General features: G+C 43.1%; 1 protein-coding gene across 1 annotated transcript in view; it reads right to left on the bottom strand.

Annotated features, from left to right (window-relative positions):
• Positions 1-9,837: 9,837 nt before the first annotated feature.
• LOC119403097 (uncharacterized) overlaps positions 9,838-16,163 on the bottom strand; it is a 54,930-nt gene continuing 48,604 nt past the window's right edge. The window contains exons 12-13 of the mRNA XM_049418801.1: positions 15,338-15,472; positions 9,838-12,275 (exon numbers count right to left, since the gene is read on the bottom strand). Coding sequence (XP_049274758.1) covers positions 12,179-12,275; positions 15,338-15,472 — 232 coding nt within the window. The 3' untranslated portion in view covers positions 9,838-12,178. The remainder of the gene's footprint in view (positions 12,276-15,337; positions 15,473-16,163) is intronic.

Genomic DNA, 16,163 nt, shown 5'->3' with positions numbered 1-16,163 from the left:
GAAGCCAATCGAAACGCGCTTTAGGAGAGTCCCGTGACTTCCAGCCCAAATGCTTTCTTTCTCTCATCTACCTTCCAAAAGGGATCAAATGGACACCCGAAGAGAGTCACGTGGCCGTGACCCTCGTTTGACTCTTTTTTTTCTTAGAGTGTACTCAGTTGCTCACACTAATAGTACCCTCATGAGTGCACACTCACGTTCAACTCACAGCCTACTCACCCTCATGAGTGCTTACTGACGTTCACACTCACGTCCACTCATCCTCGTGAGTGCTCACTGACGTTCACACTCACGTCCACTCACACTCATGAGCACTCACTCACGTTCATACTCATTCCTACTCACACTCATGAGTACTCACTCACGTCCACTCTCACTCATGAGCACTCATTCACGCTCATACTCACATCTACTCACACTCATGAGTACTCACTCACGTTCACACATCACGCCTACTCACCTTCACTCACGTTCACACTCACGTCCACTCACACTCACGAGCACTCACTCCCGTTCATAGTCACATCTACTCACACTCATGAGTACTCACTCGCGTTCACACTCACGTCCACTCACACTCATGAGTGCACACTCATACTCACACTCACGTCCACTCACACTCATGAGCACTCACTCATGTTCATACTCACATCTACTCGCACTCATGAGTACTCACTCACGTTCACACTCACGCCTACTCACCCTCATGAGTGCTCACTCACGTTCACACTCACGCCTACTCACACTCATGAGTGCTCACTAACGTTTACTCTCATGTCCACTCACACTCATGAGTGCTCACTCACGTTCACACTCACGACTACTCATACTCATGAGTGCTCACTCACGTTCACACTCACGTCCACTCACTCTCATGAGTACTCACTCACTCACACTCACGTCCACTCACACTCATGAGTACTCACTCATACTCACACTCACGTCCACTCACGCTCATGAGTACTCACTCATACTCACACTCACAACGTTCAAATGAGTGTGAGTGAGTGTGAGTGAGTGCACTCATGAGTGAGTGTGCCGAGCTATGCTGGTGAGATTTCTCCTGTGCGTGATTAAACACTAAAAATTTTGTTCAAAATGCCGTTGATTGATGAAATAAACCAACGAAAGACGCCAGATGTTTTCTAAAAGCAAAACGAAAAGACGCCAGATGTTTCTAAAGCAAAACGAAAAGACGCCAGCTGATTAACGAAAGACGCCAGATGTTTCCCCTCTCCTTTTCTGTTGTATGGTGACGCTGTGCTCAGCTCGGTCAAGTGAGGAGTGAGGCTTGTTTCAGAATACTTGTTCCTTCCTCCCCCTTTCCCCTCTTCCTCCACTAGGCCACTAGCACTAGTTCGCGCCAGCCGCCAGTTCGCGGCGGCTCGATCGGCAGCAGAGCTAGGTGACGGCCGGCGGTCATTTGCGTTTTGTGTAGCGTTGTCAGCTTTTGTTTGGGAACGGATGATCGGATTACGGGCTGTTTGGCATCAAGTAACGGTGATCAAACTGTCTGTCGCATATTTTCCATCAGTGTTTGGCGAAACAAGTTTTACTGTGCTTTTTGCGACGGTACGTTCGTCGGTACGTTCGTTTCAAGAAGCGATTGTTCTGCTCACCACCTTCGTTGCAGCCAGACAAACAGCAAAGAACTTGTGCACGTTCGGATAGAGTGCTTTTTTCGGTTAGTGCACCCGACTTTTCGTCGTTCTTACTGAAAGGTTTTAGAATTGTGATTAAAATGTGAACAGTTCTTTGCTAGGTTGAACCGCGTGGTCGAACGCGAAACTATAGTATACGCGCCGGTGCGAATCGTAAGCCAGACTGACTCGCCTTATTTTGAGTAATTATGTTTTGCGCGTTACAGCTCGTGGCTCCACGCACGCACGCTAGTGACAGGCCGACATAGTTTAAGCAAGCATGCTTACAACTACGCCGGCCTGTCGCTGACAAAGTGCAAAGCTTCTACCGTAGGCGCCTCGCCCGTAGGTGCGGTTATGATTGATTGTCGTTTCTTAATACATGACAGCATTTTATCATATCTGTAATTGGAAATGTTTCTTTAGAGTGACGATGATCTGTTATTTGTTGTAAATCCTGCGTAGCTTACTTGCTTTCTCTGTATGCAGCTTTTCTCCACTGCTGTTTGTGCAAGATATTGGGCCTGAGACCACGCCAGCTAATGTGGAAGCCAGTGAAGTTTCTTTGACGAGACTTGGAGTGCATTCATGCAGAATTTTATTTACGTTGCTGCCGTGCCACTCAGCTTCACCTTGTGCGGTCACCTTCCGACGTGTTTTGTGCCACATTTGGTTGTGCTTTATTCATTAATAAAGCCAATTTGACAACATCATGGGATAATTTATTGTTGCTGAGAAGCGCGATTATTTATTTGCGCGCCATCCGCTAAACGTCATTTATGTAATACAGTATACGTGTTGATCCCCTGCGTACGTGTTCAAATTTATTATAAACCGATGTATTTTCTATGAAAATTGGATATGTATGGTGTGCTGAAGTAGCCAATAATTCACGCGGCATATATGAGCGACCGCAACAGCTTGATTCGGTCCGCGATAAACGCGAGTAAACTCAGCGTCGAAAATTTATATATGCAACAGTGAGGACATGCGTGGGTGAACAGGTATGTACGTATGTTAGTGATCTTGCTTGATTGTTTGGTCACTTGCTCGACGACTGACATAGGAAGTGGGAGAAAAACAGGGAAGTGCTCTTGCGGGAGCTCTTTCGGTCCCTTCAATCTCTATCTTCCTATGGTAGCCGTCAGGCTGCCGACCAAACATGCTGCAAAGACAGTTCTATTAGTTTATTTTATATTTCGAAAGTCCGATATTGCGAAAACGGCGAAAAAACAAGAACGTCTATAAAACGTCTTATCTTGGTCTTTTCAAAACGTCTTTTAAAGACGTCAACTAGCGGGACATTAGCACAGCTATCAGACGTCGAAAAGACGTCTACGGCTACGGGAATGTCTTGACCAAGACGTCTATTAGCCCTTTTTGTAGCCGTTCAAGACGTCTTTTAGACGGCAAATAGCTTCTTTTGTGTTACGTGGGTATAGGCTTGCTATTAGGGCTGAATATGGTCCCAAAGTCGAATTCATCAAAAAACAATCAGAATATAAAAAATTGAAACAAGCAAGATTTTCAAAGGCTATAGGCCTGTTATTTAGTTTGAATATGGTCCCAAAATCGATTGCATCTAAACACGACCAATCTATGCAAAATCGAAAAGTGAAAGATTTCCAAAGGCTATAGGCATGGCATTAGGTTGAATATGGTCCCAATGTGATATTCATCAAAAGAGAAGCAAACTATGAAAAATCGAAAAATGCAAGATTTCCAAAGGTTATATGATGATGATGATATGTGGTGTTTAATGGCGCAGGGGCCATTTGATGGCGAAAGAGCGCCAATGCATGAGACAAAAGATGTGAACAATGGTTGTGGTCAGTAGCTGTATATGGGCCTTAAAGGGGCCCTCTAACACTCTTCAACCCCCCATTTTTTACTCGTGGATTGCGTAGACTGAAGTACGGACGAACTAGTGCAGCAAGAACGGCAGCGATAGCGGCACGCAGTACGAAGTTATTCAATTTAGAAAATTCAAAATACAAGAAAAAAAATGCCTGCCCTCAACTCGATTTTCGCGGGGTCACGTGACCACATTTCACTCTCTGCTGTGACGTCGGATGGCGCTCCAATGAAATGGGCTGAAAGCTCTTACGTAGGGGAAGCTCGCACACCATTGTTGCTTCTCCTTTCCAACGTATTGTTGACGTCGTTGCCATAGTAACAAACGTGGTTCCTCCTGACTTGACAGAACTGAGCGGGCGCTACTGCTTCGTAGCGAGGCTGGGGAGGCTTTGTCTGCTGTTCCTTACAACGACATTCCATGTCATTCCCTCTTCTCATTCTGAGAAGGGAATTTGTGGAGCGGCATGGGCGGTTAAACACGGTCGCCCCTACGCGGGTTGTTCGGTGAGCAGCCCGACGAGTTACAAGTGTGCAGCGACAACAATTCAACGAAGAGGATTACTTGCACCGTTTCAACAACAATCATGAGCCTACCGCACATGCGGAAAGAGGCAGCTCGCAAACGTACAGACGCAAAAAGAAGGAAGAGGGGCAAGCATTTCATATGGACATCCGACCGGCGCAGGCAAAAAAAAAAAAAAAGAAAGCCAGAGCAACCAGAGGCGAAATGGCAACCGGCGCCTCTGTCGTACTTTGTGGTTGTAGTGATATTTTTTGTTGCGACGGCGGCTATTTGGAATTCATTGAAAAAGCACAGAAAAGAAAAACGAAACACAATAGTTATCTCAACTTTGATGCAACGCCGTTATTACTTCTAACGTTACATTTATCCAATCATAGGCCAGCGCCCATCTTCGTCATTTCCGCCCGCAATAGTTCTGGCAAGCGCCACTACGCGCTGATGCGGTCAGCAGCGATGTAGCGACTTCAACGCGTGATTAAAATACTAAATAATTTGATATCGGTGCTTAAACTTATGCTAAAATTATCCCCAGCCATCAGTCTACGCAACCCGCAAGTAAAAAATGGGGGGTTGAATAGTGTTGGAGGGCCCCTTTAAGATTCCTCGCGCAAAGCGCGGGTAAAACATATAAGTATTTAAATCATGAAAGTGACGTGAAATGTGTGTAGTGAAAATGAATGACAAGTGGTCGTGAGAATATAACTATGAAGATGTGACATCAGCACGAATGCCTCGTCAACGCCCTTGAGTCCAAGGGCTGCGATGTAGGTGCTTTCTTTAAGTGTAACTACCGCAGCTGCAGCCCCTGTTAGGAGGCCGTGCTACGGAATGCCTGGGTAAATCACGTGAAAGTCGTGCACATCTTTTAGAAACGAAAGCAAGGATTGATAATTAAAAACTGGTTTCCTACCTATGAACATCGATTGATGAAGAACTTGCTGTCGGTAGGATAATTTAAAATGTTTTCTTCAAACAGTGTCTAGTTCTTTACATTGAATTAAAATGTGAAGTACGGTGAGTGGTTCACCGCACTTCGCGCACATGGGTGGATCACCACCGGAGAGAAGGTGCGAGTGTGTACTGTGTTTGTGTCTTGTTCTTAGCCTTACAAAATTCTGTGTGGCGTTACTTTGATACTGGCGGCCAATAACCTAGATGCGGCTAGTTTGTTTTGTATGTGTGTATCAGGGGCGTAGCCAAGGTGGGTTTCAAACCCCCCCCCCCCCCGAAATTTTTCAAGTTTGCTTGCGCATATATACACGCACACATATAAACATACAAGAAGTATGGTTGAACCCCCCCCCCCCGGAAAAATTTCTGGCTACGCCCCTGGTGTGTATCCCATGTGCTCTGCCGATAAAGCCCGAGCTCACTTTTAAGAAAGGGCTTTAAGTCAAGTGGAGAAATGGAAACGAGTGTATTAGAGGCAGCGTTCTCATGAGCGGATGCAGCTAGCTGGTCCGCCAACACGTTTCCTTGTATCTCGCGGTGTCCTGGCACCCAGCAGACTATGACATGCTGTTGAAGTGTGTAGGGCAGCCAGCGCGCCCAGGTGGCGCGCCTAAAATGTACAAGCTGCGCCGCCCTGTCGAGCTAGCTGAGAAACATCCAGTAATACAGAGCCGCCGCGAGGCGTACGACGGCACGTTTCAACGTGCCCTCACATACCTCGTGGCAGGGGCGTAGCCAAGGGGGGGGGGTTGGGGGGGTTCAAACCCCCCGAAATTTTTCAGTTTTGCTTGCGTATATATACACGCACACATACAAACGCACGCACGAATATACATAAAGTATGGTTGAACCCCCCCCGAAAAAAATTTCTGGCTACGCCCCTGCCTCGTGGCACCCTAAAACGCATGCTGAACGTCATTCGACACTACCGCGGCTTTTGCTGGATGTGCGTCGTTTTGTAGGTACTTCGGAACGCGCAAGACTAGCGAAGATCGGTACACTTCGCTGCACTGTGGCGCAGCGGGCGAGCAGCGATGCCACCGATTATTCTACGCTGCGGTTTCAGTGATGTGATGTGTGCGGACGGGTACCTTCGCGAGAGCGTGCTGTCGAAAGGACAGAAGCTGTCTAATGCGAAGTATGTCTATGACGTGGAAGAAGCTGTTTTTCGCAGAGACAGCGATTGTGACCTTTCGGCGAAGTGTCAAGCACCGTACGACGTAAACTTACATGTAAGTGTGTTCAAACTGCGCTAGCAAGCTCGACAGTGTATCAGTGTTGGCGGTAACGCGTTACAAGTAACGGCGTTACCGGTAACGCGTTACTTTTTTCGGTAACTTAGTAACGTACTCGTCACAATTTAGAAACTGTAACGGGTAACGTACTTACGTTAACATTTTTCGGTAACGTGTGGTGTCACGTTACTCATCGTTACTTTTTCATCCTGGGGGTGCAGTCTTCTCAGAGCTCGCCCCGACAAATTCTTTTGTCGCAGCGTCGGACTGCTGTCGGCCTGCCAGGCATTGACCAAGAAAGCGCGGGCGGAATCGCTTTTCTTTTTTGTGGAAATTGTTGGGACCAATTTCTTAAGACGCCCCGACTCCTTGTGTGGAGGTTTTGGCCATCGCCACACAAAGCTTGATGAAAGCCGCATAATTCGCCATAAGAAACTGTACAGACATGCTTCTCGTGGAAGTGGATGTAGCAGGTGGATTGCTGGCACCTGCGCCTTTTCGTGCCCAAATGACAGACCGGCCGAAGAGAAAGCGCAGGGGCTGGTTTACTCCATACCACGTGCTGGTCGTGAAATTTTGTACGTGGGGGAAACAAAGAACTCCCCCGAAAGGCTGCGACAACATAAAAACGATGCCCGCAAGTTCGCGTGACAAAGGAGTACACTCGCTGAGCATAGCATGGTAAACGACCACCGCATCGAATTCGACAACTCCCACGTCGTCGACTTAAGCGGCTTTCTGTGGAATTCTGGCCGATCCAGGCGACAGCCGGTAACGTCAACCGGTCTACAGGTGCGCTGCCGATCAAGAGTCTGCCTTATTGTGGAGAATTGGCGTGACCCCCGGCTGGAAGAAAACCTTGAAAAAGAGTGCGAGCGGGACGCGAAACGTAGAACTTTTTATTGTAACGCAAAAAAATCTTATTTTTTACTCACTACCTTAATACCGCGCTGTCACACGAACAGCCTTAACCGCGGTTAAGCTAACTACGGTTACGGCTAACCACGGTTACAGGTAGCTACACGGCAGACATTACCGCAGTTAGTGTACTAATCGTGGTTATTGCAAACGGGCGATTCCACGACAGATCGACACGGATCCGAAAACAAATATTTTAAGTTTAATTGAGTATTTTATACTTTATGCATGTCCCATGTCAGTAGCCCGAAAAGGAACTTAATTTCCTTATTAACTGCATAATTTACGAGGGAAAAATGTCAAACACATTCAATCCGGAGGGACCAATTTCATTACCTGTCGTTCTCGAAAGTTCACGACGTTGTAAACAGAAATGTTATCGTTACAAAGAAGATATTTTGTGTATGAAATGTATGCGCAACAAAGAGTAAAGTAACATTGTTTGAAACTTGTAGAGCTAAGGAAAAAAACTGTTTTTGAAAAATGTCTAAATATGCGACATTTTATAGTAGCTACAAAGTTGATAAGGCCTATCAACTTTGTTTTAAAAAATAAATTTTGCTTTTTCTATCTGCAACTGCAGCGAAGTTTCTGGTTATTGAACTCCTGAGCGAGTGAGGCTGATCTTGAACACCCTCACATAAACGCTTGCAATTTTTGCTGTAAATATACAGGTTAAAGTGAACAAAAAATGTTTATGCACAGATATTTTTTACGTAACTAGCCCGTTTAAGCATTTCTTTATTACTACAAAATTCGCGCATTTATTTTGCTAGCAGAAGCACACCATCAGAATTATTGTAAATTTCTTGAGATTTCATTGATGCTTTCTTTGCGAATAGCGTTGATAATTGACTCTCATATTCTGTATAATGTCACATTGACAAAAACGGCTTCACCATGTGTCAGAGTCAGAAGCCATCACACGTAACTCTAAAGGCAACTTTAAGCCCCTATACCATTGCTGAGGTCCGGTACATTTGTGCAAGTAATACTCATTAGATCAAAATTTTGGGTATATTCGTTGTTTGGGTTAGAAGTTTTATGTGAAACAAATTTCAGATTTAAATTATTGCTACTGTGGGTTCGTGCAGCAAAGACACATCGATTATAATTTATGATTGCGGAGTAACGGCAGAGGTAACGTCCGTTACTTTTTTTCGGTAACGGTAACGGTAACGCATTACATTTTTTTGTAGGTAACGTAGGGCGGTAAAGCGTTCCTTTTTTTATAGTGTAACGGGTAACGTATTTAGTTACTTTTTTTCAGTAACGCCTACAACACTGCAGTGTATGCATTGTGCTCGTTGTGCGCCCGCTTTGAAATAACTTAGTGCCTCAGGCAGCACTGAGAGCATTCGGCCCATTGAGTGACAGCTGTTTTGAGCGAGCATGTCACATTTACGTAATCTCTAGTTACAGCTCTCGTACTATATTACAGAAGCTGTTTCGCTACACGCTTTCCTTGACGGTGTTTTTAACGGCTTGCATGTGCCCGCTAAATGCTAATGGACTTCGTGGTGGTTCAGAGTTTGACATGCAGTGTGTCATCAGCAATGGAACATGCGTAGACAACACGGTTTTTCTAGCGGTCATGAATTTGTAACCGGTCTAGAGCTATGCACTAGACAGTGCGTATATACCGTTTTACTCGAATGTAACGCGACTTTTTTTTTCTAGATTTTTGCAACCTAAAGTCAGCCCTCGCGTTACAATCGAGTACCGAAATTCTATTTTTTACTTCCTGGATGCAATGAAATGTCACCCGGGCGTTACAATCGTGGTCATGTTACAATCGAGTAAACACGGTATGTGTAATGTACGGCGCGATGCTTACGCAACCTAAGCTGTCATGTGCTTTCTCTCAACTTTTTCAAGGCCAGTTTCAATAAAAGATTTGTGATGTTTTCCAGAGCGCCAACCCATGTGCATCGGTGGAAAGCGAAGCCGAAGGGAGTCAACTATGCTCTAGACTATTTTTTTTTTAGTTATTAAAGACATTTTTGATTGTGGCATTTCTGAATACAATACCGCCGGTCTCGACGCGTCTTTTTCCTCGTTTGATGATCGCGCACGGCGGCATGGTTCACGTTAGCAGCCACTCGTATTGGTTTGTATGCCCGAGTGTTTCCGGCCGTGCCCGGCAGGGCGGCGCACCCTGTCCGCGGAAACTCCAGCGCTGGTTCCCCTGTGTTACCCTACCTGTGTGTTTTTCCGAGTTTTTAAGGCTTTTACCACACTTGGGGAATCAGTGTATATAACTGCCTTTCGTAGTTTTAATTGTTTAATGTGTGTAACGGCCGCAAGTATCGCGTAAGCTTCTGCTGTGAAGATACTTGAACTAGGGTGCAGAATACCGGAATCCGAAAAGGATGGACCAAAGGCCGTGTATGACACAGAAGTATTGGACTTTTTTCTTGCTATCGCATTCGTTGCTTTGCCCTTGCAGCGAAACTGCTACTTTTTTTTTTTGTCAAGACAGCACAAGATTGGAATGGCATTTCTCCCAATGTTGTGCACCGCTCCAGTATCAACTTCAAAGCAGGGATCGAGCATCTATGCAGTTAACACATTGCAACAGCTTACCCCTCATGTAAAACCACTTCTTTGGGGCCTTTGAGGTATCGTAAATAAATGTATCCACATATAAACAAAATACCGCTCAACAAATATATGAAAAAAGCAACAGTGATGAAATGTTATGTACAAGAATATAACTTTATTGAATACTGTACAGCTGACGACGCAGATTCGACAGCGGCAAGCGGCACAAAATACGGCCTGTGCCTGCTAAAATTCTCACATACAGTCGCCATGTAAGACTATTAAATACTCGGAATATTGTAAACAAGCATTATACAAACGTAAAAATAAAAACATAAGGCAGGGTTTCCAGCAAGTCATGTTTGCTATAATAGTTAATACATAGGCAGATTCCTGCCTTGTCATGCTCAAACAAATGTCTAGAAGAAAATGGTGTATATAATGAAAGCCGTCATGCAGCAATCTAACCATTTACAACTACATCTTGCAATGAACACTGCCACACATTTGACACTATTCTAAAACAATGCCCGGCTTGAAAAAAACGTTGCTAGTTGCAAAGCCATTTAGTACAGAAAATACATACTCTAAATAGAAACCGAAACACAGAATATATAGTATATACATATATAAAGTCAAGTAGTCAAAAGCATGTGACATTAAAATGTGCGTTGTGGCCAAAAAAAAAAAATGTAACTACACATTGCGACGAAAGCCGTCATGCAGCAATCTAACCATTTACAACTACATCTTGCAATGAACACTGCCACACATTTGACACTATTCTAAAACAATGCCCGGCTTGAAAAAAACGTTGCTAGTTGCAAAGCCATTTAGTACAGAAAATACATACTCTAAATAGAAACCGAAACACAGAATATATAGTATATACATATATAAAGTCAAGTAGTCAAAAGCATGTGACATTAAAATGTGCGTTGTGGCCAAAAAAAATGTAACTACACATTGCGACATAACGTGTATGTCGCAATGTGTTTATTAAAGCAAAGCATTTATTATACAGCAGGAACATTAGCTTTCATTTTGTATAGACATGGTAAAACACATATGGTTTCGCTATCAAGCTTGTGGGGGCTTACGTTTTCGCTTGTAATAACAGGTGTGGATAAAAATGGATGTGGGCATCGAAAAATGTTACCATGTGATGCAGTACTTCAGGTGAAAACCTAATATTGACACTTTTTGCAGTACGATAGATGCTGCGCAGAATTGAACACATGCAATTGATCATGACCAATTTTTTTTTTTTTTATCCAACTGACTTTGACAGACCTTGGAACTTCACAATTGGCAAAAGAATGTAGAGTAATAAAATGATATTGGAGACGTTTATCCCTAGACATATGAATATACCGCAAAGAATATAACCAACGACTTCTCCGACATATGCAAGGTGCCTTTCAGGAATGACCACATGCAATCTTTATTGCAAACACCAGGCGCGATTTTCTTTTCCAGACAAATGTGGTGGCAACAGCACAATTTTTTACAGAAATTACTGACGACTCTGTTTAAACATCATGAATGTCGGTTCGCATGGTGACACTTCAGAGTTGAAAACAGTTTGAAGCTGGGGCACTCGCACACTGCAAAATGAACATTGTCCTAAAATTTCTTTTCTCGCAAAAAAAAAAAGAAAAAAAGGCAATGAAAGAAATTTGTGCCAGAAAAAAAAATTGTGTAACATCAGCGCAATGCAGCATGCCATTTATGAAAAATACTTAAAAATCGACATTCGTATTTTATTTAATCTAATCACCAACACCAGTTTTGTTAATAACAAAGGCAACTTAATAAAAATATAAGACAGGGCTTGTCAATTGGCTTCCCAATTTGTCATACTGCAACAAAATTTTGCAAAGCAAAATATAGTCATCTCTGTTGCATCAAATTACCTAACAACGCAAGATGTAGTTTACAACTAGCAACAGATATTACGTAATTAGTAATAAAACTATGAATGTTATCACCAACATGTTGCATTAGCTGCGACAATGAACAGATCATGTTTGAACAAGGCTGGCATGTTTACAAAAAATTGCATTCACGTTTACACGGTTCTACACAGTTTGTTGTGCAACGCCTCTGACTGCTGCTTAGTAGCATTGTACCTTAGGTAAAAATGCACGTGATTAAAACGAAAGCACCGACATCTAATATAAAATATGCCTGTTGAGTCTTATCGGAAATAAGAACACGTGGCCAATGATAAAAGTTCAGAAATATATATACGTTAAAACAAACTAGTACTTACAAGACAAACGGATTTAAAAATTGAAGCAACCGTCTTATTAGAAGCTCTGGGTGGTTGCGTGAAATAATAAATAGTGAGAAAAAGAAAACCGACAGAGCTCCGGTACATGCCTGTACACAATTCAATCTGAATTTTGCAAGTCATGCAGTGAAAGGGCACAGCTGATGGGACACTACATTCGGAAACTCCTCCGATCTAGTCAGAAAGTCTGTTGGCATCACTTCCGATGCTCCGGTTACTTCTTGAGGAAGTCTTCAATCTCGTCGACCAGTCGAACGATGTATTCGGGACCGGGGTTGACGCGTGCAGCGATCCGACGTAGTTTCTCGGTCCTGCAAGTTTTTCACGTGGAAGAAAATATGATGATTAATTTTATTTGTTGGGGTTTTATGTCCCAAAACCACGATACAATTATGAGAGACGTCGTAGTGGAAGGCTCTGGATTAATTCGGCCATCTGGGGCTCTAACTTGGAAATAAACCAAAGTACACAAGCCTACAGCATTTCGCCTCCATCGAAGATGCTGCCACCACAGCCGGGATTCGATGCTGCGAGCTTCGGGTCAGCATTTGAGCATAAGCCAACGGGATGAGCAAGGCATAGTACAGCTTCTATAGTAATATAGGTGACAGTTATAATGAATTGGCCAATTCAATGAAGTAAATCTAAAGTACTTCTATCCAATATCAGCGTGGAGCGAAAGTTGTAATGAAATTTGACAGTACACAACTGAACAATTTATGTGAATTAGGCAAGAGGTAGATGAGACAGAAAAGCACTCCTTGTTCGTAACTGACAGAACTTTCTTCAAATGCTTCAAATTAAAATTGTGCTTCAATTTGTTACAAGAGTTGCCGGGTATTTGAGACACAAAAGCTCCGTAAATGTATATCTCCCAAAGCAGACAAATGCACAGGTACACGGTATAGTCTGCGACTGTTTTTAGAAGTGCTGCACTTTCAAATCAGTGGTACATTAAATAATTTATAGGCACTGCATTATCACAATTAACCTGTACACAGTGAAGCCCTGAAACATCTTTAAGGCTGCCATTTTTGCTCTAAACATCTTCTTGGGCCACTGTTTTTTCTTCGAGTAAAATTTTATGAGACTTTCACAGCTTATATATTTTTATATGCCGACTCCAAATATGCCATTATTTTTCTATTGCATGTAATTTTTAAAATAATAAATAGTTTTTGTATTGTTAAGAGCAAGATTTATTTTTACACTGAGAGTTATGAAGCAAATCAGCATATCACAATAAGCTGGAATTAATACTGTATGCAGTAAAACAAGAATTGATGTTTTAAACACATCTGAATAACAGTTATGGTAAATTGAACATATGTGATTGAGTCAATGCCAAGCTGGGATTTCGCTCACGAAAGTTTAACATAGTACTGTAACTTTTGTTCAAGCGGGATTAGACTCCATTTTTGTTTTACTGCATAAGTTTTCACTCCAGATTATTGTTGTATGCTGAATTTCTTTTGACCTCTCACAGTTTAGAAAAAAATCTTGCTCCTAACAAGGCAGATTAACTGTTTGATATTATAGGAGCTGCACATCATACGAGAAAAATAATTGCATACTTGAAATCAGGACATCAAAATACATCAGCATTGAGAGTTTCATAAAATCCACTCAAAAATAAAGAAATCTTTTTAAAGCAAGCTCCCCCCTTAAGAGTAAATTATTATGATAGCGCGCACACACACACACAACACACACACACACACACACACACACACCACACACACACACACACACACACACACACACACACCACAGTTCTTGGTCATAGTTACTTTGAGATATGAGCAAACTGAAAGTGACCCTCCGCTGAAATACCCGCTCACATACTGCCACCACTGGTTAATGTTCGATAATACTGGTTAAATGACTGCGTGTCGCCACACGTCGAAACGATGCAACTACAAATAACGCTCTCACACTATCCAACAATTTTCCAACAAGGAGCCTCTGCGTCGATTCTTTTCTGCTAGTACTCAGCACACCATGTGAAATTACCAGATTTACACGATTGTAGGTCTGCCTCTTATTTAAACTTGAAAATCCGAAGTATCAAAGGGGGGGGGGGAGGGGTCAGCTTTAGTAGAAACCGAAACTACATGTACCTCCAGCAATGTCAAAACGAAAAATCAAGGGTGCTACGGCATGCTTACAACTTTAGGTTACCTATCCGGCTCGACCCACAGCATTTCAAGACTTTGCAGCGATTTTGTAGAAATCCTTTCAGTTGTTTTTATGGACTTATGTGCAGCTATAGTTTTGTCTGTTTTCTACTGAAATTTCTGTTTGTATACTTATTTTGTACATTATCTCTGTTTAACTTTGTATTAGTAGTGATTTTTTTTGTTTGCCCATGATGTATAAACAGTGACCTATGCTGATGTGCCTCGCCCCCCCACGTAACACCCTCGTAATGAGAGCCTTTGAGAATATTTGAATATTATTAATATGTTTACTCCAGGCACTTGATCAGAAAGGTCCATTTTCTCTTTTTCAACTTTCACTGCATGCATTATACAGTTCCTCTATGTCGAGAATGTCAACTGTTGATGGAAGAGCTGCCATTCCAATTGGCAACTGCACTATTGACGAACAGCAGCAATTCGTTCAGGGGGTGCCAGTAGTTGATGGAAGAGCCTCTCCTTTTTTGATCTTTGGCATACTTGTTTGGACGGCTGCGTACCATTGTTGTCATGCTTTGTTGCCATAAGCGATCGTGGCAGAACATTTGGCGCTCGTTCACAGCAGTGTTTAAGAGGGCTGCCATTCTCAATGCTGAAAAAGCAACTACGTGGTTATAGTACACAAGTTTGGCATTTCTGAGAGCGAGTGGTGTGGCAGTGGCGACTGGAGAGTGACGAAATTTTTACGTTTGACGGCAAGTGCAAAGGCTCTTGCAGGCCAGAGTCTGGACACTTTCCACAGCTTTTCGGCACACGTGATCAAACCATGCGGCTGGTCTTTACTGGAGACATTCAAAATGGTCACCTTCGGAAGCGGGAATACCATATTTCAAAGCCAGCAATGCCCAATCACTGAACTTCACCGAGAAGATCGACAACGCGTCTAACGAGGACAAGTGGTCAGTCTGGCGACTAGGTTAATAAATATTTGTTGTGGAATGCACTCGTGTGTATAGTACATTTATTTTATGCACAACACAATGGTAAAGTAGGCCTACAATTGAGTAAATACAACATTTTATGCATTGCATTTTTAGCTAATGACTGTAACAGCACACATTAATGGTACATCTGCCTTGTGAAGTGTGTATAACTATGTCCCAACACTGCTATTAGTGAAACCCAGCAAGCTCAGCAAAGCAGGGCCCCTTTAAAAAGAAGCTCGTGCCACTTACGTGATTACGTCGTACTCGTCCGAGTAAGGACGCAAAGACGGCACGATCACAGCATTCGGGTATGCATCTACGTCGATCGGGAGGTCAAGGTGGAACCAGATTAAACGACTTGGGGCAATAATCTGGTACGAGAGCCTGCGATTTAATAGAAAGAAACCTGTAATTACCTTTGTGAAGACTTTTAGCACGCACACATCAGGAACAGCATCAGCTCAAAAAGTGCTACTCATCACTTGCACGCAAGCAGTCTTGGGCAGCAACCAGCTGCCGATGATTAAAGATTACCAATTACCAGTCAATTTCTTCAGGAAACTTTTCAATGCAACTTAAACGCATAGCAATCATGGATGATCATCAACTTGACTACGCCCTGCAGTGGGCGTAGTCAAGCTGATGATGCTCTATGCAGACATACCTGGCACTGGTGACACTCGGGTATTGAGAGCACCGAAGGCACATCAGCGAAGTAAAAAACAGGTTACAAGCTGCACTTCTATCGTTAATACACTCAAACCTCATTATAACAGTCACATCTGCCACGAAAATAATCTCGTTATAACCGATAGTTCGTTATATCCGTGTTCATTATATTGAGGTTTGAGTGCATGTGCAATCGTTGTTGTCGTACGGGATCAGCCCAACGGCTTTCTAACTGCAGGCTAGCCAAGGCAAGTTGACGTCCAAGACGTACACGCGCATCTAAGAAACAGTGAGAGCTGCTCTTGCAAGTAATGGCTGCCAGAATATAGTGGAATCTCGTTGATGAGACTTCGCGTTATACGTTTATCAGCCAAATACGTTTTTCTTTTTATTACCGGCCAACGTC

Source organism: Rhipicephalus sanguineus, chromosome 8, assembly GCF_013339695.2.
Source record: "Rhipicephalus sanguineus isolate Rsan-2018 chromosome 8, BIME_Rsan_1.4, whole genome shotgun sequence".
Lineage (NCBI taxonomy): Eukaryota > Metazoa > Arthropoda > Arachnida > Ixodida > Ixodidae > Rhipicephalus > Rhipicephalus sanguineus.
The sequence above is the reverse complement of the archived record's forward strand: the minus strand, read 5'-3'. Positions and strand labels throughout refer to the sequence as shown.